This window comes from Carya illinoinensis, chromosome 6 (assembly GCF_018687715.1).
Source record: "Carya illinoinensis cultivar Pawnee chromosome 6, C.illinoinensisPawnee_v1, whole genome shotgun sequence".
Classification (NCBI taxonomy): Eukaryota; Viridiplantae; Streptophyta; class Magnoliopsida; order Fagales; family Juglandaceae; genus Carya; species Carya illinoinensis.
The window spans coordinates 11,960,410-11,982,836 of NC_056757.1; the positions used below are offsets into that span (position 1 = coordinate 11,960,410).

Sequence of the window (22,427 nt, forward strand, 5' to 3'; positions counted from 1 at the left end):
TGGTTTCTTTTAAACTGTAGAAAATAACCTTTTAAAAATGTAAAGAGATTTTATAAAAATAAAATTATAAATTAATAACATTTTATATTATAAATTAAATCTATTTTATAATAAAAAAAATTTATTCAGTTTAATTTATCACATCATGTGAGAATTCATGTGAGGAAGATTATATATAGTTATAAAGAGATTTTTATAATTGATGTCAACTTCGTCAATATAGCTTACGAGTGAGGCATGAGTGAGGATATAAACACTTATAATAATTACTTTACATTTTTATAATTTATTTATTAAATTAAATTATATCATATAAATATTTTTTTAAATGTATTCTGCATACTGACTTGATTATACATATTTAAGAAAAAAATAAAAATAAAAATAAAAATGCACTGATTCTTGATAGGCCATCGGTTTACCATCCTCACGTACTAAACGGATAAAGAGTCACATAGGTACTAGATAGGTGCAGTGAGAGATATGATGATAAGTGAGAAGAGAGGAAAAGATTACTTAAGCATGTAGATTATGAGTAAGTACTTAAGTGTAGTTTGGATATTGAGTTGAGATAAAATAAGTTATGATGAAAGTTGAATAAAATATTATTAGAATATTATTTTTTAATATTATTGTTAAGGATGTGCCCCACTTCCCCCTGCAACCGTTCATCCGTGTACTGTTAAGAGATTCTGGTATGATCCACCAAAACTTGCAGCGTGTTTTCAGCATTAATAGAATCATTTGCCCTATTCATGAATTTCCTGAGGATGGAGAAACAAAACTGAGGAGTACCTTTGTGAGAGTGCTTTCTCTTCTCTGGTGAGAAGCAGTAAATCTTCAGTGCCGTTGGCTTCCAACGGCTTAAGGTCTCACTATTTCTGAGCTTTTGTTTACTTTGTTCTTAGTGGGCTCTATCTAGTGTCATTGAAGGAGTATATTAGCATCCCACCAAGGCTCAAAGGCTCAGTCTCTGTAAGTCAAACTACTTAATCCTTGTGTTTGGAGGAAGCACACCAATGGAGGCAGAGGACCTGGCCAAACAATGGGAAAGGCTACAGCTAACAACGGAGGAAAGTTCACCTATCCAGGTGAAACTGGATGGGCCAAAGGAGAGGATCAGGTTGGGGGATTACTGCATAGTAGGACGGGCTATGGTGGAAAAGGTGGTCAACAGCGAAGCCTTTAGAACCACGATGTCACAAATTTGGAGGTTGCAAGGATGGGTGAAGTTTAAAGAGATAGGTGACCAGAGTTTCTTAATAGAATTTCAAGAACTGGCAGATAAGGAGAAGGTCTTGGGTGGCAGGCCATGGTTCTTCGACAGGTGCCTATTATCTCTACAAGAAATTGATGCAAAGGTGTCCATTAATAGCATGCAATTTCGTTTTGAACCTTTCTGGGTTCAACTGCACAACCTTCCACTAGCCACGATGACAGAGGAGGTCGGCATACAATTTGCAGAATCCATAGGACATGTTATCCGTGTCGATGTAGAGGTCGATGGACGTGCATGGGGTTGTTGTTTGAGGGTGAGAGTGGTTGTGGACCTTCACAAACCCCTACTTAGGGGAAAGTGGATGTTGTTTGAAGATCAAGAGCATTGGATCTCATTCAAATACGAGCGCTTACAGAATTTTTGCTTCCACTGCGGTATCTTATACCACAAAGGTAGAAACTGTAACAGTATACACCATGAACAACAAAAGGAAGACTAGGCCCCCCAGCAGTTTGGTCACTGGCTAAGAGCTCAACCCATGCATACATATATCTTTAGTTTCCGTAAGTATGGTGGGTCAAAGGGTGGTGCAAGTGGAGGAGCAAGGGGAGAAGCATACGGTGCCAGCAGCAACAGAGGAGTGCATGTGCCGGAGGAAGGTCAATGTGACAGAGAAGAGCCCATACCAAGCAACCATGCTGTGGAACAGGAGGTGTCAGCGAAATTGGGGGAAACCTTTTCAGCGGGAAACTTAAAAGGGGTTATCCAAAAAGGGAAACGTCAAAGGGCAGATGAGGAAGTCCCAACTTTTGAAGTGATGACAGGTACAAACCTAGCAACTAGTACCAATTTTCATTTAGAGAGGCCTTTTCCAAGTGTGCACGAGGCCCTTATATTGGACACTGACACTGAGACCCCACTGCCTCAGGCCTGTAATATAATGGAAATAGATCATGTCAAACAAAGTCTAGTTCAGGAAAGTACACACCCGAAACTAGATAAATAAGTTGGAACCAATGGGGAAAAGAACACAGGTGAAGGTTTGACTAGGAGGAAGGTTGTTAGCTCAGAGATCATGAAAATACTTGCTACACAGTTTGAGGGTCCCATTACCAGAAAATGGAAAAGGATTGCCCGAGGAGAGGTTTCTCATGACTGTTTATCAGAGGAATTTCCTTTGAAAGACATAACTAATTTTTGCCAAAGGTCAGGATATAAGAGGGGCTGTAAAAGAGGAAGTGCAGAAAATGAACAAGATGCTAAGAGGATCAAGAGGCTAGGTAGGGACCATGAAAACAAGAACCAAGTGGCAGAGGCTGGGAGCCAGCCCTGCCAATATCAATGAGCATTGTAGTGTGGAACTGCCGAGAGCTTGGGAACCCTCGGCCAGTTAGAATCCTTAAAAAAATAGTTAAGGACAAGTGCCCCAACCTAGTCTTTCTTGTGGAAACAAAGGCTGGGAAACAAAGGTTAGAAAGTGTGAGAAGGAGCTTGAAGTTAGATGGCTGCTTTGTAGTGCATAGCGTGGGACTTAGTGGTGGGATTGCTTTACTGTGGAAAGAGGAATGGGAAGTTACAATCATTAACTACACCAGGTGGCATATCAGTGCACTAGTTAAGGAAGAAGTTAATGGACAAACATGGCAATTCACAGGATTTTATGGACATCTAGAAACAGCAAAAAGAAAGGGGAGTTGGCAATTACTTGAAATTTTAAAACTCCCCACACCTATGGCCTGGCTGTGTGCAAGAGACTTCAATGAAATCCTGCACCAGAAGGAGAAACAAGGGGCTGCAAGTAGGCCTTATAAACAGATTGAGGATTTCAGGAGGGCAGTCAAATTTTGTGGACTCCAAGAGCTCTACTCACTGGGACAATGCTTTACTTGGTCCAATAATAGAAGAGGAAGGGAATTTACAAAAGAAAGAATTGATAGGGCAATGGTAAACAAGGAATGGAATGAATTGTTTAGCTTTGGTACTTGTACTGTTCTAGCAGCAGTAAGGTCTGATCATTCCCCTCTATGGATTAGCAAACAGAAGGAAGGAAATGCAAAAAGGAAGAGGAAAGTGTGCTTTAGATATGAGGTAGCTTGGGACCTAAAAGAGGAGTGTAAGGAGATAGTAGAAAAGGTTTGGAAGGCAGATAGAATGAGTGGAGGAGGTGGCAACTCAGTACGACTAAAACTTGAGCAATGCCAGAGAGGCTTAGAGCAGTGGAACCAGAAGGAAAAAGTGTAGACTCAAAAGGATATTAATCAGAAACTGGAAGAGATTACTCATCTCCAGGATACAGGCAGTGGGGAGCACATAGCAGCCATGAAACACCTTCAAAATGAGGTTGAGATCTCAATGGAAGTCAATGACACGAAACGGAGACAGAGAGCTAAGCAACACTGGATGAAAGTTGGGGACAGGAACACTACATATTTTCACCTGCAGGCCAATCAAAGAAAGAAGACAAATACCATTAGAAGTATTCAGGATTCACAAGGAAGGGCAATAACTGAGCAAGAGGGTATTGGTGAGGTCTTTACAGACTTTTTCAAATCTTTGTTTACTACTTCCTCCCCAACTAATTTTGAGGAATGTTTGGTTGCATTAAACACCACCTTAACCACTGAGATGACAGAGTGGCTCCTTAATCCTTTCACCCGAGAAGAGATCCATGGTGCTGTAAACCAAATGAATCCTTTAGGCTCTCCTGGGCCTGATGGATTCCCAGCATTCTTCTACCAAAAGCACTGGCCAATAGTAGGAGAGGAGGTAAGTCAGTTTGCACTACATGTTCTAAACCAGGGAGGTTCCTTAGCTGAGGTTAATGACACACTTATATCTCTAATCCCAAAAGTTAAAAGCCCTACAAGAGTGAATGAATTTCGACCCATCAGCCTGTGCAATGTACTGTACAAGATTGTCTCAAAAACCCTTGCCAACAGACTGAAGTCCATCCTCCCCAACCTTATTTCCCCCAACCAAAGCGCCTTTGTACCTGGCAGAATCATTTCAGACAATGTATTAGTTGCTTATGAAGCTCTCCACTCCATGAGTACAAGAATGAAAGGAAAGAAAGGGAGTATGACCCTCAAGTTAGACATGAGTAAGGCTTATGATAGGGTAGAATGGGGCTTTGTGAAGAGTGTTATGTCAAAAATGGGTTTCCCTATCAAATGGATCAACCTAGTTCAAACATGCCTTAATTCTGTCACATACTCAAGCCTAGTTAATGGGACACCACAGGAAAAGTTCTTTCCCTCAAGAGGCATAAGACAAGGCGATCTTATGTCTCCTTACATCTTCATTTTATGTGCTGAGGCTCTAACCTTATTACTGAACCAAGCTGAAAAGCACAAAGAGATAACCCCAGTTCAGATAGGAAGAGGCCCCATCACTGTAAACCACCTCTTTTTTGCAGATGACAACCTTCTTTTTTGCCAAGCAAACCCAAAGGAGCTAATTCACTTGCTTGAAACTTTAGCTGTGTATGAGCAGGCCTCGGGTCAAGTTCTTAACAAGGAAAAATCATCAGTGTTTTTTAGCAATAACACTAAGAAAGAGACCAAAGATCAAATTTTGCAGCTGGCAGGGGTTAAGACTAATGGGTCATTTGAAAAATACTTGGGGCTTCCAGCATGTGTTGGGAGGAAGAAAGTGACTGCATTCCACTCCTTAGTTGACAGAACATGGGCCAGAATTGCAAATTGAAAAACAAAGCACCTTTCAAGTGCAGGGAAAGAAGTATTACTCAAGGCTATTTTGCAGGCCATTCCCATATATACAATGGGGATTTTCCTACTTCCAGATTCGATTACAAGGAAGCTAAATCAGTTACTAAGAAAGTTCTGGTGGGGCTTCAGTGAAGACACTTCAAAAATCCAGTGGGTCAGCTGGGATCAGATCAACAAGCACAAGGAGGCTGAAGGCCTTGGCTTCAGGGACTTCAGAAGTTTTAAACTGGCACTTCTAGCCAAACAAGGCTGGAGAATGCTTAATAACCCATCCTCCCTGGTGGCCATGGTTATTAGGCAGAAATATTGTGTAAAAGGTGCCTTATTAGATGCACAGCTGGGCTCGAGACCATCTTTTGCTTGGAGGGGCATACATGCAGGCATAGAGGTCCTTAAAAAGGGAGTGGTATGGAGAATAGGAAGTGGTCAGAGTGTAAACATTTGGTCGGATAACTGGATCCCATCTCTGCCATCATACAAAGTTATCACCCCAAGAGAAGAAGACTGCTGGTGTGAGCAAGTAAGTGATCTTATAGATCCAATATGTAGGAGCTGGAAGGAATGTTTACTCCAAGAGTTATTCTTAACACACGAGATAGAGGCAATCAAAGCAATACCAGTGTGCCTTGGGGATAGACAGGACAGGATGATTTGACAACATACCAACAATGGTCAATTCTCAGTTAAGAGCTGCTATCATTTGCACAGGTCAATGGAAGCTGAAGTAGATGGGGAACCCTCATGTAGAAGACAAGATACACAAGTGTGGAAGACAATATGGAAGATCAAAACCACCAGCAACCAAAATGTTTATATGGAAAGCATCCAGTGAGGCTCTCCCCACCTTGGCAAATTTGAAAAGGAGGAGGGTGGTTGAAGATAGTTCTTGTGGTATTTGCAAACAAGCCTCTGAGACGTCAGGCCATGCCCTATGGGGCTGTGTTGCTGCGCAGGATGTATGGAACCATAGCTTTAGAAAGATTCAAAAGATGACATACCACAGTGATCACTTCTTTGATGTATGGTCTAGTCTAGTGGAGGTGTTGAACACTAGTGAGCTTGGGATAGTGGCAGGCATCTCAAAGGGAATATAGAGTAGGAGAATGAGTTGGTTCATGGCAAGGAACTTAGGCATCCCACCAGGGTATACAACCAGGCACTGGAAGAGTGGACTCTATACTCAGACAGCTTGTAGGGCCCAGGAAAGGGAAGGGTCAACCCTCGGGTAGAGTCACACAAGTGAAAAAAGCCAGCTGAGAACCACTACAAGGTCAATTGGGATGCGGCAGTAAGATCAGATGAAGGCAGAATTGGCCTAGGTGTCATGGTCAGGGATCACACAGGCCAGGTTACTGGTGCACTCCGAGCTCAAAGAACCTTCAGAGAGAGGCCTTTTGATGCAGAAGCATATGGATTACTGCTAGTAGCAGTGTTCATCAAGGAGTTGGGCATACGGCAGGCTTCCTTGGAAGGAGACTCAAAACAGGTAGTTGATTTGACTAAAAGACAAGGCTTGGACTGGAGCATGGGAGGATGTCTGGTGGGAGATGCAAGGAAGATAATGAACTCATGTGCAAAATGAAGCATTTCTCATGTTCCTCTTGAGGCAAACATGGCAGCTCATCTTCTGGCACAAGAAGCTCTAAGTTGTGCAGAGGATACCTATGATATTGAAACCTGTCCTTCATGTGTAGTTTCAGTTGTAACCAAAGAAATGGTGTAATCGTGGCACTCTGTGTTTGTATGTAGTATAGAGTACTCTGTTACAAATTGTTTTCTGGTTTATTAATGAGATGAGATCTCTTCAAAAGAAAAAAAGAATTTCCTGAGGATGGAAGTTGTCTTTCGGGCCAGCTCCACCATAAAGAGACTGCGTGACCATACTCCTTCTAGAAGGACAGCTGGAGTAATTTTTTTATCCTAATCATCTATTGTCAACCGCTCTTTGTTGAAGTTGATAAAGTAAGTTACTGTCGAACTGAAACTTTAATATAGTGGGAGTTGGATAGAAAAGTGTTCGCGCATGTGCGCGTTTGCTCACACACCCACATAGATAAGTACTTTTAGCTTTTTTTTTTTTTCTTTTTTCTTTTTTGAATCAAATACTTTTGGTTTCAACTTGCTAGAAAGAAATATAAAGATGGCAGAGAGTGAAAGAGATTCTGTCAATCATGCAGAGCCTAAACAGATGATGAAAGAATGGTAGAGGATCTTGAGGATTTAGGAAAGCTATAGCTATGGCCTATGGGTGGTTTTAGCATATGAACGAACGAAGACTTTAAGGTTTAAGACTTTATTAAAGATTCAATATTCGATCATCATAAATCAGGAAAGAGATAAAATAAAATTATCATCTCTTCTTCCTTTTTTTTCTTTATGGATGCATGTTTTTATCCCTTATCTTGTTTGGGATATTGGAATTATGTTTTACAGTGATTTGATTAATGACACCATGTATTCTTGTTATTTATTCCAACTACATCTTTCTGTCAGTTTATATTTTATTGTTAATTTTCATGTATTCTTAAATATGAATGAGGAGTTAAGAAATACAATGGTGCTGTTTGAATTGATGTTAAGATATAATTTAAATAATTATATTAATTTAATATGATATCAAAGTAGAGATTTTGGTTTCCAATCTAATTCTACACTTGACTACATCTAAGTTCAAATATCATACGTATTAAATTCACTTATTAAGTAAAAGTTTCACCCACACATAAACAAGACTATTAATCACGAAACAACCACATTAGCATGAAACAATCAAGGAAAAGAAAAAGTAAAATAGAATAAAAATTAAAACCAAGAATAGAAGATGTTGCTTGATCACACAATATTACACCAAAAACCTAAAAAATATTTATAAAATAAAATTAAAAAAATAAATAAATAAAAAGGAAGAGGAAAAGTGTTTGAAATGTTTTAAGCAAAGTTTTGAATATCGTTTCAGTGACCATTTCGGTTAAAATATTAGAACAAAATATTTTGATACCGATGCCATTTCGAGTTAGTCTATATATAATAAATTAATTATATATGTATAAATTATATTTTAAAATAATATCAATGCAAATATTAAAAAGTTAAAACACATATTTATAAAACATAATAATACTTCTAAGTTCTCAATCCAACTATTTAAAAAAATAATCACTCATCTTTATCATGAAAAAGGAGTAGGGATTTGATTTTCAATTCTCAAGAAAAGAAGATTAAAACAAGTTAAAAAAATAATCTTCAGATGTAAGAATTGGAACGAAAATTATGAAAAATGTCAAAATTTTTACATTAATTATAAAAATTTACTAATTTCTGTCGTTACATAAAAAATTGGCCGGTATTAATTGAAACGTATCAATATGGCTGATATTTAATCTTATATAAAATACATATATTTTTTACATCGATCATTATTTTGATACGAGAAATACTAACCATGATTTCAAGTAAGAAAGGATGCACTTGATACCTCCATCCAAATCTTAGGGAAGAAGTTTTCAAATTTTTATTTTTTTAATCCAAATCGAAAAGGACAAAGGACATTCCATAAAAGATGTTTAGATAATGTTGATTGGTCACAGCCTCATATAAAGGTGCTGGACGAGTACAATATGTTTCATTATAAAAGGCGTGCCCTCAAATTTATTATACTAATTATGAGTCCCTTTAAATAAAGTAATCCCAGATCCCACAAAATGCCCCTCCTTCTCTATTTATAGGTCTGCATCCTAAATACACACCATACGAATCTTTTGAAAATGCATTTTTTGTTTGGTATTAATTATCTTCTAAAAGTATTTTCTATTATTGTTATTACTATTATAATAACAAATGCTATTTATAAGCACACACTTTTTATTATTATTACTTTTTATTTTATTACTCTTAAGCTAATTAAATTTATTGAACTTAAGTTTTTAAGTTTTGTGTAATTATATATCTATACATAGATTTTGATGATAACAAATGAATTCAAAGAATAAATGAGTCTCAAATTCAAGTTGTCTACATAATAGAGTCAAGCACATTAAGGAAACAAGCATGAACAAGAAGGGAACAAGTTCACATTAGAGTCATAGAGTAATATTGTAAATCTCTTAAAAATTCGAAATTAGGATTAAAGTTCAAAATTAATATTTTATCATAAAGCATTAAAATACATTTTCCACATGTGCATGAACATTTTGAAAATTAAATTTAAAAATTTTGAAAGATAAATGATTGTCATCTTTTACATGTGCATTACATGATTAAAGGTTTGAACTTTGAAAATATTAAAGATAATTGATTGTCATATTTCACATGTACATGTTTTATTTGAATATTTTCAAAAGTGATTGATATTTTTTTTTTGACTTATGCAAAAAGTAGATGTTTTTGTTTGAAAATTTTGAAAAGTAAAGTGTGCTCTTTTTGTCATATGTAAACAGTAAAAAGATTAGGTGTGAAATTTTTAAAAAGTAAAGTGTGTTCCTTTTGCCATATACAAAAAGTAAAAAGATTAGGTTTGAATTTTTTGAAAAGTAAAGTATACTCCTTTTGTCATATGCCAAAAGTAAAAGATTATGTTTGAAATTTTTGAAAAATGAATGATACTGTCTTTGACAATTGAAAAAGAAGAATCTTTTATTTGAATTTTTTGAAAAAGTGAATGATGTTGTATTTGACATGTGAATCTTTTTAAGTTTGAATATGAAGTCTCATATGCCTATAAATAGATCATTTGAGAGCTTTACATTCACAACATCCAGAGCATACAACATTCACTCAAAGTTTTCATTCTCTTTTCTCTAAGCATTGAGCCTTAATCTTTATTTATTTTAAGAGAGATATAGTTTGCGTTGTATTGTTCTTATTTCATTTATTGAGGAGTGTTTTCTGATAACTTACCCACTATCAACTCTTGTATCAGTAAAATGGTGTGTATAACCCTTGTGTGTATAGAAAGTATTCTACACAGAGAATAGTTGAATCACCACGTGTAAGGTGATTGCAAGTGTAGAGGGTGTTCTACACGGATCCTTTGTAGCGGTGTTATTCAAAGGTGTAATAGGTTTCTATCTCCACCTAAAGGAGGTTGAATAGTGAATTTGGAGATCCTCAAGGGGTAGCTTGAGGCGAGGATATAGGCAGTGGGGCCGAACCTCGTTAACATACTGAGTTTGCGTCTTTCTTTCCCTTACTCTTTATATTTATTATTGTTTCGTATTTTTTTTATATTTTATATTGTATATTTGATTTATAATTGTTATTTTTTTTTAAAGACAACTCAATTCACCCCCCTCTTGTGTTAGTCATATAGGCAACAAAATTTTTTTACTTATCATTCATATATCACATATCTGATAAGATAAAAAAAATTAAAAAAAAAATATAATCTATAGTGTGTAGAGTTGATGAATAAAAATTTTATACTTGACTAGTAAGAAATTTTAAAATTAAATTTTGCCAATCAAATCATACTATGTTAGAGCATTCAATTTGCCAATCAAATCATCATATGCAAAATCACATCTTTTGAAGATCCAATTTGTCATGCAAGTAAAATTTCCACATTGGCTTATGCAAATTTGAGACAAAATAATAATAAAATATTATCATTTTATTTTATTTTTTTTGCTTTTTTTTAATAGGGTTTGATATTCAAATATGTAAAATATTTAAGTAAAATATTTTTTGGGGGGTGAATGAGTAAAATATGTAGTAAAATATTTAAAAGTAAAATATGAAGAAAGAGAGTGGGAGGAGAGAAAAAGAATGAATAAAATATGTTTTGGAGAGTGAATAGTAGATCTTTAAACATGTAAAGGTACTGTTCATAGCTATGCAAATTTTTGAAGATGCATAATCCAATGTAGATGAATTTAGGCTCATATTATGCAAATATGACTTTGCATATGCATATGCATAGACCAATGTGAATGCTCTTAATAGTTTGAAGGACGCATCTTCCATGCTAACTTGTAAATATAATTTTTTTATTAATTTTAAACAAGTTAAAAGTCTCTTAGAAGTTAAAAAATGTTCTTTAAAATTTTTTTTTAATAAGAAAATCCTAATATGAATATTAGAAAGAAAAATTTTAAAGATATGCCCAGACACCACTTACCATACTTTTTTAATTTTTTTCTTTTATCAAATGTTTAGTATATAAATAATGAGTAAAAAATTTAATTAGTTTAAGAAGAATAAAATCAAAAAAAAAAATCAAAAAAAAATAAAAAAAAAATGTGTGGTGTGTGGATTTATGTGTAGCAAAGCTCTATTAGAAAAAGCAATTCATCAACCACTTAGTAGAGAAACACGTTAGTATTCAATAGAGAGAAAGAATTGATCTTTTCTTTTGTATTTTCTCAAAGCGGAGATGTTAAGGCCTCTACACCATACACTATCTATATCTATATGGCAAAATTTAAAAATATACCATAAAAGATCATTTATTGTTTGGTATTAATGATTTCTTTTGGACGACTTTATCATTGTTGAGAAGAGTTCTGAAAGAATTTATATTTGTAGTGTACTTCTTTTTGTTTTTTTTTTTAAACAAGCCTCTGTATCTTATATTCATTCATCTGTAGTCATTACAGTTTTGTCCTTCATTGCATAGTATTGAATCCCTGTAGGACCTTCTTCTATCCATTTTTGCTCCTCATTTACAGTTAAGGAAAATTTTGCAAGAAAATGAGCTACTCTATTACATTTTCTGTATGTATGTATAACCTTCCCCGTTGGTCTGTTCCTTAGTATATCCTTGACATCTTCGACCAGTTGACCATGCCATTTCCAATTAGTCTCAGGATTATTAACAGTCTTAACTACATTCAATGCATCTCCTTCAAAAACTACCTCTGTCAAATTAAGATCTGCACAAATCTGCAAGGCACACCATAATGCCTGAAGCTCAACTACCAAAGGACTGCATACATTATGCTTTTGAGAACATATAGATACCATAAGGTCCCCATTCTTATTCCTTATCACTACACCTACTCCCATTCTCCCTTCTTCTAACTTTAATGTTGCATCCCAATTTTCTTTCATCTAACCAGTTGCAGGAGCTTTCCATCTACAAAAGTCTCTTTGCCTTGTTCCAATTATTTGGCACCTTGCATTCTGTTTTTGAGCTTGCTGAACAAATAAACTTTCTGCAGCATGCCTAAATATCACATTAGGCCCTTCAAATTTATTCTCAAAAACAAAGAGATTTTGCCTTAACCATATCCTCCTCAACACTACAGCCATAAGCTCTAGTTCCTCTTTTTGCATCTTTTCACACCAGTCTGCCCATAATTCTTGCATATCTCTTTTAGTAGATGCCCATTTCTGTACTGGACTTGCATTGTCTGCCCATACATCCATAGCGCCACCACAACTCCAAAGTGCATGTGTAATTGTTTCCTTTTTTAGTTTGCATATTGGACAGAAAAATTCCTTAACAACCTTCCTGCAAACCAGATTCCACTTTGTAGGTAAGCAATTATTCAGTGCTTTCCATAAAAACATCTTAACTACTCAAGGAATGTTCAATTTCCACATATTCTTCCAAATATCTGTTACACCTTTCGATACCTTCCCCTTTTCTCTATGTTTCCTACTCATCTCCAGGTGGTATGCACTTTTTACATTAAACTATCCATTTTTTGTAGGGGCCCATATTAACTTATCTGGTTTACTAGCTTTACCTCTTCTTCATCAAGAATTTCCCTTATCATCTCCTCTTTCCATTTCTTAGTAACTCCATCAATTAGGTCTTTAACCTTTGCATCAACTGGTAAAGAGTTTCTAGGAGTTTGAATTTTGAAAGTAGATAGCTTTGGTATCCACCTATCACCCCATATATTGATGTTTTCCCCATCACCAACTCTCCTTACCAATCCTTCCTTTAGTAAATCCAAAGAACCCCATAAGCTTCTTCACATAGTTGAAGGCTTGTAACCCAACTTTGCATCTAAAAATTTCCCATGCCTGAAATACTTGTCTCTCAATATCCTTGCAACCAAAGATTGTGGATTAACTAACACTCTCCAGCATTGCTTGGGTAAAAGAGCCTTATTGAAACTCTCAAGCTCTCGGAACCCCAATCCACCACCATGTTTCCAAACCCCCATCTTGGTCCAGCTTTTCCATTGTATTTTACAATCCTCTTTTTTATAGCCCCACCAAAACTTTGCCATTTGTGCTGCTATCCCCTTACATAACTTATTTGGAAGCTGGAAAACAATTATATAGTAAGTTGGGATGGATTGTATAACTGCCTTTAGCAACACTTCCTTCCCTGAGGGAGACAAGAACTGATTTTTCCAATTTTGAAGCTTCTTCCACACTTTGTCCTTGATGACTCTAAAAGAGTTATACTTTGATCTACCAGCTGTAATTGGCAAACCCAAGTATTTTTCACAACAACTCTGCTGCCTGGCCCCCATCTCTCTTATGATTCCTTCCTTCATAGAAGCTTTGACTTTTGGACTAAAAAACACTGTGGTTTTATGTTTATTAAGGCTCTGGCCTGATGCTGCTTCATAAGTCCCAAGAATATCCATTATCTTCCTCCATTCCATCCAACTAGCCTTCTCAAAAATGATGCAATCATCTGCAAATAACAAATGGGTAACCCTTAAGCCTCCTCTAGCCACTGCCACACCTTTTAGTTCTGATCTACTTTTAGCCTTATTAAGTAAAGCACTTAGTCCTTTAGCACACAAAAGGAACAAGTAAGGAGATAATGGATCTCCTTGTCTTAATCCTCTTGAAGGCATAACAGTCTCCCCTAGCTTGCCATTAACTAAGACAGCATATGTAACAGATGATATGCACTTCATTATCCACCCAATCCACCTTTCACCAGCAATTTACGTTTTAAATTCAAACAAAGTCTCACATATGTAGGAGACTGATAAACATAATTCAATACTATAGTGCCATAAAAGTACTAAGAGATTAATTTACCTCAATCCTTTTTGAGGAAAAACAACACAATCCACCAAATGGTGCAATGCCGGCACATTTACAGTCCTTAAAACAAGCACCTCGCCTGGATGCAAGCATGGGTTTTTGGCAACTACAACCTTCCCCGTAACTAAAACACGTTGATCGGCTCCATGGTCACTGAACATGATGGAATCATTGAATGACTGCCTTTGTCTAGTGCCAGAAAATTGTACAAATACCTTACCATATTCTAAGGTTCCAGTTTCATCTAGACATCCCATCATTGCTCTTCCATCTGAAATGAAGATCCTCGTTTTGGTTCGCAACTCCAACAATTTCGATGCCCTGAATGTCTGCAGCATCATAGCAAGAAATGGTTCAGCATCAGGCTTGTAACCACACGAGCATTTCCTTTAGAATGTTTGTATTCTTTCCTGGGGACATCAAATCAAGAGCCTCTTGTGCCTTCAATGGATCTCATGGTATAGCATCCAGTTGTTCTATAGCTTGTCTTTGTTTATTCTCAAAAACACTATCCTTCACACCAAGGGTAGACAACAGACTGATCAACTAGCGATTCAGAAAACTAGGCTGAAACTTGCTAAATGCCAAGACATCTCGTTTCTTGTGGTTATCTGCTTCAAACTTGGACATGCTCTTCCTCAATGATAATTTCATTGTTGAGGTTGGATCAACAGTAACAACACCTTTATACCCACCATGTCAAATCTGAAAGGCTGATGGATGGGATCCTTTACAGCCACATTTCAAAGCCACTTTCTCCGCAAACTTAGCAGATATTTTCCCGATTCCATCAGAGAAAACATAATTGACTCCACCCCATTTTAACTCTACATCAGGTATAATTTCAATTTCATGATCATGAATTGTAAGAGTTTCTGTGGATGAGCCGAAGGATTGACCCAGTCTGGCAGCATAGTTTGCCACGTTTCTAATATGACCAAAATTTCCCATCCAGGCTCTTATATGAGCAGCAGTAAACCCATCTCTTGAAGCAAACAACCATATAGAATTATCCCGTAACTGACTTCATGAGAATGCAAGAGTTTCAAACTTCTTACCAGCAAAAACAATGCCATTTCTGAGAACAGAAAGAATCCTTCTGTAGATTCCAGTTTTCCTATCTTCATTTGCAGAAGTTGCCCGAGGAGATAAATCTGTCGCAAACATTTTATCCAAATCCTCATCAACAAATGAGACACGGAGAAAATTATCTATATAAGCAGAAAATTGGCGCAGCACACGATTTGATACATTAATTTTTGGACCACAGAAGTACACTTTCGAAGGTGTTATCTGAACCCTGCGTACATAAACCAACCCAGAGTCCAAGGATATAGCAGGCGACTTTGGAAAATGCCTTGATGTGAGGTACTTTCTGTACTGCTCATTGAGCCACCTCGATGGCTCATAGCAACATTCCTTTAAATGATAGAGCTTCTCTAGTGCATATTCTATACAGGCAATGTTTATATTACGTGGATCAACCAAGCGATAAAACGTAACATCAAGTGTTGGCCCAGCAAGACAGCCGTTCTGAACCAACAAGTTTATTTTAAACAAGATTACATACGGTAAATCAACACCTGGAGAAGGGCCAACTATAGGAACTAGATCCAGATTACAAGAGAAAGTAGAACCGCTTTCCAGAATATATGCATATATATGCATCACACTTGGTCAATTAACGATGTCGAGTTGGGAATAAGTACAGTGACTTAGTGCAGAAAATTGAAAAATGATGTTTGAATTTTTGAAGATGAAATGATAAGAGAAGATAGCTGAACTAACAGTCATAATGAAAAATAGCCTCATTCCTTCCACTTCAAGTGTCCCCCCTCAGGGTAACTTCAGCCAAGGTAATCATTGGCACTCCTAAATAGAATCTGTTCTCACATTTATTAATGATGAAGATGTTGGAGTATAGCATCAAAGATAGAAGATATGGAATTAAAAGCTAAATATGAGAAGGGCAGATTAGAGAATGTACATTGACAGTTATTTCTGTTAATAAGCCATCTGTTATTCTCTTCTCATATCTGTATAAATACATGTAAAACGTTTGTATCAATTCATTCAATTCAGTAGCCTTAATGCAATATACGATAGCCTTCTTTTCTATCTCTCTGTTTTTCTAGTTATCTAGAATTTAATCTTCTGTTTGTCAAGTTCTTAACATGGTATCAGATTAAACATTCCGCATACCAGAACTTGATCTTTCTATTTTCTGCATTACAATATCTTTTCTCAAGATCTTGTAGTTATTCTTGCCCAGTGTTTTCTTTCAAGAATTGCAAATCTTTATCATTCTTGAAATGGCCTCTGAAGGTTCTGCAAATTCTGTGAACATTAATCCATCAGATGACTCTTCCAGTCCTTACTACATTCATCCCAGTGATAATCCAGGTATTCTTCTAGTCTCAGAGATCTTCAATGGAGACAATTATGTTGCTTGGAGTAGATCGATTGTTATAGCCCTGACAGTCAAGAATAAAGTTGCATTTGTTGATGGTTCTGTCCACCCACCTTCCACCACTCAAACCATTGCATACACAGCTTGGTTGCTTGCAAACAACTTAGTGCTTTCTTGGTTGATCAATTCTATCTCCAAGGAGATCAGAAATAGTATATTGTATGTTGCCTCAGCCTTGGATCTATGGAATGAATTGAAGACTCGGTATTTGAGAAGTGATGGACCGAGAGTATTTCATCTTGAGAAGTCATTAAGTTGCATTAATCAAGGTTCTTTATCAATCATAGAATATTTTAGTGCCTTCAAAACACTTTGGGATGAGTATGTGAGTTATCGTCCATTTCCTACTTGCACATGTGGAAAAATGTCATCTTGTACATGTGATCTTTTTACTTTCTTGCTACAAAGACAGCAATTTGACTATGTTTTAAAGTTTCTTGTTGGATTGAATGATTCCTATGCTTCTGTTAGAAGCCAATTACTTCTTGTTGTCCCATTACCAACTATGGCCAAAGTATTCTCTCTATTGATTCAAGAAGAGTCTCAAAGACAGCTTAGCAATTCAGTTTCTAGTGAAACTCATGCACTGATGGTAAAGCAGTTGAACCCAGCAGCTTCTTCATATCGATTCTCAAAAGAAAAATCCAAGAAAGCTTCACTTCACTGTACACATTGTGGATACAATGGTCATACCATTGAAAAATGTTTTCAGCTTCATGGTTATCCCCCTGGGTGGACTAGACCAAAAGGGAAACGAAATTACTCTGCTCATAATGCCATTTCAACTGAAGTCTGCAATCAAACCAACAATGAGGAACCAAGGTTTTCTTTAACTGCTGAAGAAATCAATAAACTCATATCTCTTGCCAACAATTCTCAGCCTTCCACAACTGTTCAGCCTTCAACTTGCAATCTTATTACATCTTCAAACTTCTCTGGTAATGTCTCTAAATATCCTACTTCATTTACTCAAAAATCCAATCATCATTGGATTCTCGACACTGGTGCAACAGATCATATGATCTGTTCACCACTTTTATACTGCTTTCCTCCCAAAGATATTAACACATCAATAAACCTGCCAAATGGCCAAACAGTTCCAGCCACTCATATTGGCACAATTTGCCTTTCCAATCAAATTTTCTTATCAAATGTACTATGTGTACCTTCATTTTCTGTTAATCTCTTATCTGTTTCAAAGCTCACCAAATATTCTAATCTTTGCTTATCCTTTTCTCATTCTCACTGCCTTATACAGGACCAATACCTAAAGAAGATGATTGGGATTGCATTTGAGAAACAAGGGCTCTACATTTTACAACAAGCTGATTCTAAGGCTTCTTCTTGCAACACATCTAAGTCTAATTCAGCCTCCTTTGCTTCAATTGTTTCAAACAATTCTTCAGATGTCTGGCATTACAGATTAGGTCATGCATCCCATTCTAGACTGCTTCTTCTCAAAAAGTTAGATCCCTCAATTTCTATCAATTGTCAAAGTGTTTGTGATGTATGTCCATTAGCTAAACAAAGAAAGCAACCCTTTGCTGTATCTGAAACTAGTTTTAATAAAATTTTTGATTTGATACATTGTGACATATGGGGTCCATTTGCAACAATTTCCTATTCAGGTTATAAATATTTTTTAACAATTGTAGATGATTTTACAAGATTTACTTGGGTTTATATGCTTAAAACCAAGTTTGAAGTCTCTTTTTTACTCAAGAACTTTTGCAACATGATAAAAACTCAGTTCAACACAACTGTTAAAACAGTAAGGTCTGATAATGGACCAGAATTTCTCATTAATGATTTTTATCATGAAAATGGCATTTTACACCAAAGAAGTTGTGTAGAAACTCCATAGCAAAATGGAATAGTTGAAAGAAAACATCAACACTTAATTAGCACAGCTAGAGCTTTAATGTTTCAAGCTAATATCCCTTTGTCTTTTTGGATTGACTGTGTGTTAGTTGCTGCCCATATAATAAATAGAATTCCCACCCCACTTCTCAATAATAAAACACCTTATGAAATGTTGTTTAACAAAATACCAAAACTTTCTCATTTAAAGGTTTTTGGTTGCCTTTGTTTTGCATCTACATTGCAGCATCACAGACACAAATTCGATCCAAGAGCTACAAAATGTGTTTTCCTTGGATATCCATCTGATATCAAAGGTTACAAAGTCATGGACCTCAATAGCAATAAAATTTTCATTTCAAGGAATGTCACATTCCATGAAAATGTTTTCCCATTCAAAGCTGTTCCTTCAAATCCTCATGCTCATTCTTTTTTGTTTCCTGCCTCAGAGGATTTATACAGTGCAGATTATTCTTCTAAAATCCCAGTTGTTAATCCTAACCAGAGTGAATCATCAAATCTGTCCATTAATGACTCCATGCAAAACATTGATCGAAATATCCCAGACATTGATCCAAATATCCCCAATCCAAACATTGATCCAAATCTGTCCATAATTCTTGATCAATCCAATAGCAGCCCAGATAGAAGAAAATCCTCTCGAGTTAGACACAAACCTACTTTCTTGCAGGACTACTATTGCAGCAATGTTTCTTCAAATGCAACCCCTCTCACTTCTTCTAATGATGCTTCTAAAGGTAATCCATATCCTATCTCATCCTTCTTATCTTCTAGTAGAATATCTAATTCCCATAAAGCTTTTCTTGCTTCAATTTCAAACTGTCCAAAACCTAAATCTTATAAACAGGCTGTACAATTTCCTGAATGGCAAAAAGCTATGAAAAATGAACTTGAGGCTTTGGAGTTAAATAAAACTTGGAACCTTGTTACTCTACCTAAAAATAAACAGACTATTGGTTGTAAATGGGTTTTTAGAGTCAAATATAAAGCTGATGGAAGTATAGAGAGGCACAAGGCCAGATTAGTGGCAAAGGGCTATAATCAACAAGAGGGTTTGGATTTCTTTGATACTTTTTCTCCTGTGGCAAAAGTGACTTCTATTAGACTATTACTTGCTGTGGTTGCAATTAAGAACTGGCATCTCCACCAATTGGATATAAACAATTCATTTTTGCATGGTGATTTACAAGAAGAAGTTTACATGGAGCTGCCCCCTGGAATGCCTAATGCAGAAAACAAGGTTTGCAAACTTTTAAAAAGCCTTTATGGTCTCAAACAGGCATCTCAAAAATGGTTTGAAAAATTGTCTACTGCCCTCATTAGTTATGGTTTTACTCAAGGGAATTTTGATTGCTCTCTTTTTATAAAGAAATCCACAACATCTTTTATGGCATTGCTGGTATATGTTGATGATGTGTTGCTGGCCAGTGATAGCTTACAAGAAATTCAACAATTAAAAGAATTTCTGCATGATCAATTTACTATAAAAGATCTGGGGCCCCTCAAATATTTCCTTGGATTGGAAATAGCAAGATCCAAAGTAGGTATTTCCATCTGCCAAATGAAATATGCATTGGATATTCTTCAAGACACATGAATCATTGGTGCAAAGCCTGCAGCCTTTCCAATGGAGAGCAACTTAAAGTTGACAGCCAATGATTCTGATTTGTATGAAGATCCTTCAGCCTACAGAAAACTCATTGGGAGACTACTATACTTAACACTTACAAGACCAGACCTTGCATATTCAGTACAAGTCCTAAGCCAATTCCTAGCTAAGCTTGCTGTAAGTCATTATCAAGCAGCAGTTAGAGTGTTAAGGTACTTGAAAGCAACTCTAGGCCAGGGATTGTTCTTCTCGGCATCCTCAGAAATGCAACTCAAGGCATTTTCAGACAGTGATTGGGCAGGGTGCATTGATACAAGGAGAAGTGTCACAAGGTTTGCAGTGTTTTTGGGTAACTCATTGATCTCATGGAAGTCCAAAAAGCAACTAACTATCAGTCGATCATCTGCTGAAGCAGAATATCGAGCACTTGCAGCCACAACATGTGAAGTCCAATGGTTGAATTATGCACTGCAGGATTTACAGATTCATCATTCTCGGCCAACATTGATGTATACTGATAGCAAATCTGCCATGTCCATAGCCTCCAATCCAGTTCAGCATGAAAGAACCAAACACATCCAAATTGACTGTCATTTAGTTCGTGAAAAACTACAGCAAAACCTTACCAAGCTATTCTACATTCCATCTTGACTACAGTTGGCAGACATCCTTACAAAACCACTTGGTTCTTTACCTTTTCACCATACTCTCCGCAAGATGAACATCCTCAATATTCATGTTCATCTTGAGGGGGGGTGTTGGAGTATAGCATCAAAGATAGAAGATATGGAATTAAAAGCTAAATATGAGAAGGGCAGATTAGAGAATTTACATTGACAGTTATTTATGTTAATAAGCCATCTGTTATTCTCTTCTCATATCTGTATAAATACATGTAAAACGTTTGTATCAATTCATTCAATTCAGTAGCCTTAATGCAATATACGATAGCCTTCTTTTCTTTCTCTCTATTTTTCTAGTTATCTAGAATTTAATCTTCTATTTGTCAAGTTCTTAACAGAAGACTCATTTGCTATCTCCACAAGAAGTACTCAATTAACTTTATGTTCCGTATATTCTTGTTTTATAATTATTTTTTCAAGAACTTGGAAAGTATAGATTTGTCCAGTTTCATTGAAAGGTGATGGAAAAGAGGATTCAGCAGATCTCTCTCTTTCGAATGAGTAGGGACTCCACAGCCCTTTGAGAGAAAATGTATCCCCTCTTACAATGAATTATGAGGGACTCCAATCATAACCTTGACGAATCCTTTTGGAATATGGGCCCAAATGTGACTTAAGCCTTCCTTTAATCGCTACAAATGGTATATGATGGAATGGCTCGACAAGTAGATCAGGAAACTAAGAGAGGGAGATTAAAATCCCACGAATTATGCATATGAAGGAAGGAAGGTGGCGAATGAGGGGAAATGAGAAGTTCCTGCCTATTATAATGAATTCCAAGGGACTTCAATTGCAGCCTCAACTAATCATTTTAAAATATGAGCCAGATATGGCTTCGTCCTTCCTTGGATCATTACAGCAACAATTCAGTTAGGTTGCTGCGATTCTTTCGCAAATCAGAGAAACAGAGGAGCAAGCTCAACATGCAAAACATGCAATTTTTTAATTCTCCAAAATTGACAAAACAAATTTGAAAAAATAAATGCTATTCCTGTCTAGCTACTTAGGTATCAAGAGAAGATTACCATGTACTTGAAGATTAAACTAAACTAAAGGAGAACCTGGATCAGAAGATACTTTGCAGTTTGACCACGTGGGCGATGCAACTCAATCTGCCATATGTTCTCATAGGAAAGTTCAAGCCTGTACTCCACATAATTATGCAACAGAACAAATTGAAATTTTCGAAATCTAGTCCCAAAATTCACAGAAACATTCACTGCTCACCATAGGATTGAAAATTTTTCATTTGAGATCTGACAGCCAAAATGCAGTGTTGTGTTTTCCAAGCTATGCAGAGTTGTTCTTGGCTTTGGTACAATATCACACTCCATTTCTAATGCCTTCAAATAAGAGCGCTAGGCGTACATTAGCCAAGGAGATAATAGACTCAGCATGTCTGTTGCTGGTGAATTGAACAGTTGCATTTGCTCGTTGAACTCCACTTTCGTTTGGCCTAATCTTAATAGCATAAACAGTACCTTCACCTGTATGTCGCTCCAGAAATTCCTCAACTTCTTGTGCAGTCACACTACAAGGGAATCCAGACAAGTGAATTGTCTTACCCATCAAATCCAAGTGAACTCACCAGTATTCTTTTCTGCCATAACATGTCAGTCATCATAAACTTTGGAAAATTAGAATTCACCAATTCTACATGGTAAGTCAACAAAATTTATGCCTTTTTAACAGAAATTTTTGAAAAAATTGAATACGCAACTGGATGTAGGAAATCTATATTATTAGATATATCATTAACCCATTAAAAATAAATAGAAGAACAATAAGAAGATATTTATATTAACGGCTTGGAGCTGAACCCCACTTCTCAAAATGAGAGTCTGTGAAATCTATAGCTAAACGCAAAAGTGAAACTAAG

At 36.3% G+C, this 22,427-nt stretch overlaps 1 protein-coding gene and 1 pseudogene across 1 annotated transcript; one reads left to right on the top strand and one right to left on the bottom strand.

Moving 5' to 3' along the window:
- Positions 1-2,560: 2,560 nt before the first annotated feature.
- Positions 2,561-3,460, top strand: LOC122312630. The gene has a single exon (XM_043127287.1). The coding sequence runs from the start codon at positions 2,561-2,563 to the stop codon at positions 3,458-3,460; it is 900 nt and encodes a 299-aa protein (XP_042983221.1).
- Positions 3,461-6,161: 2,701 nt separating this feature from the next.
- On the bottom strand, positions 6,162-22,117 carry LOC122312631 (annotated as a pseudogene).
- Between the last annotated feature and the right edge of the window lie 310 nt (positions 22,118-22,427).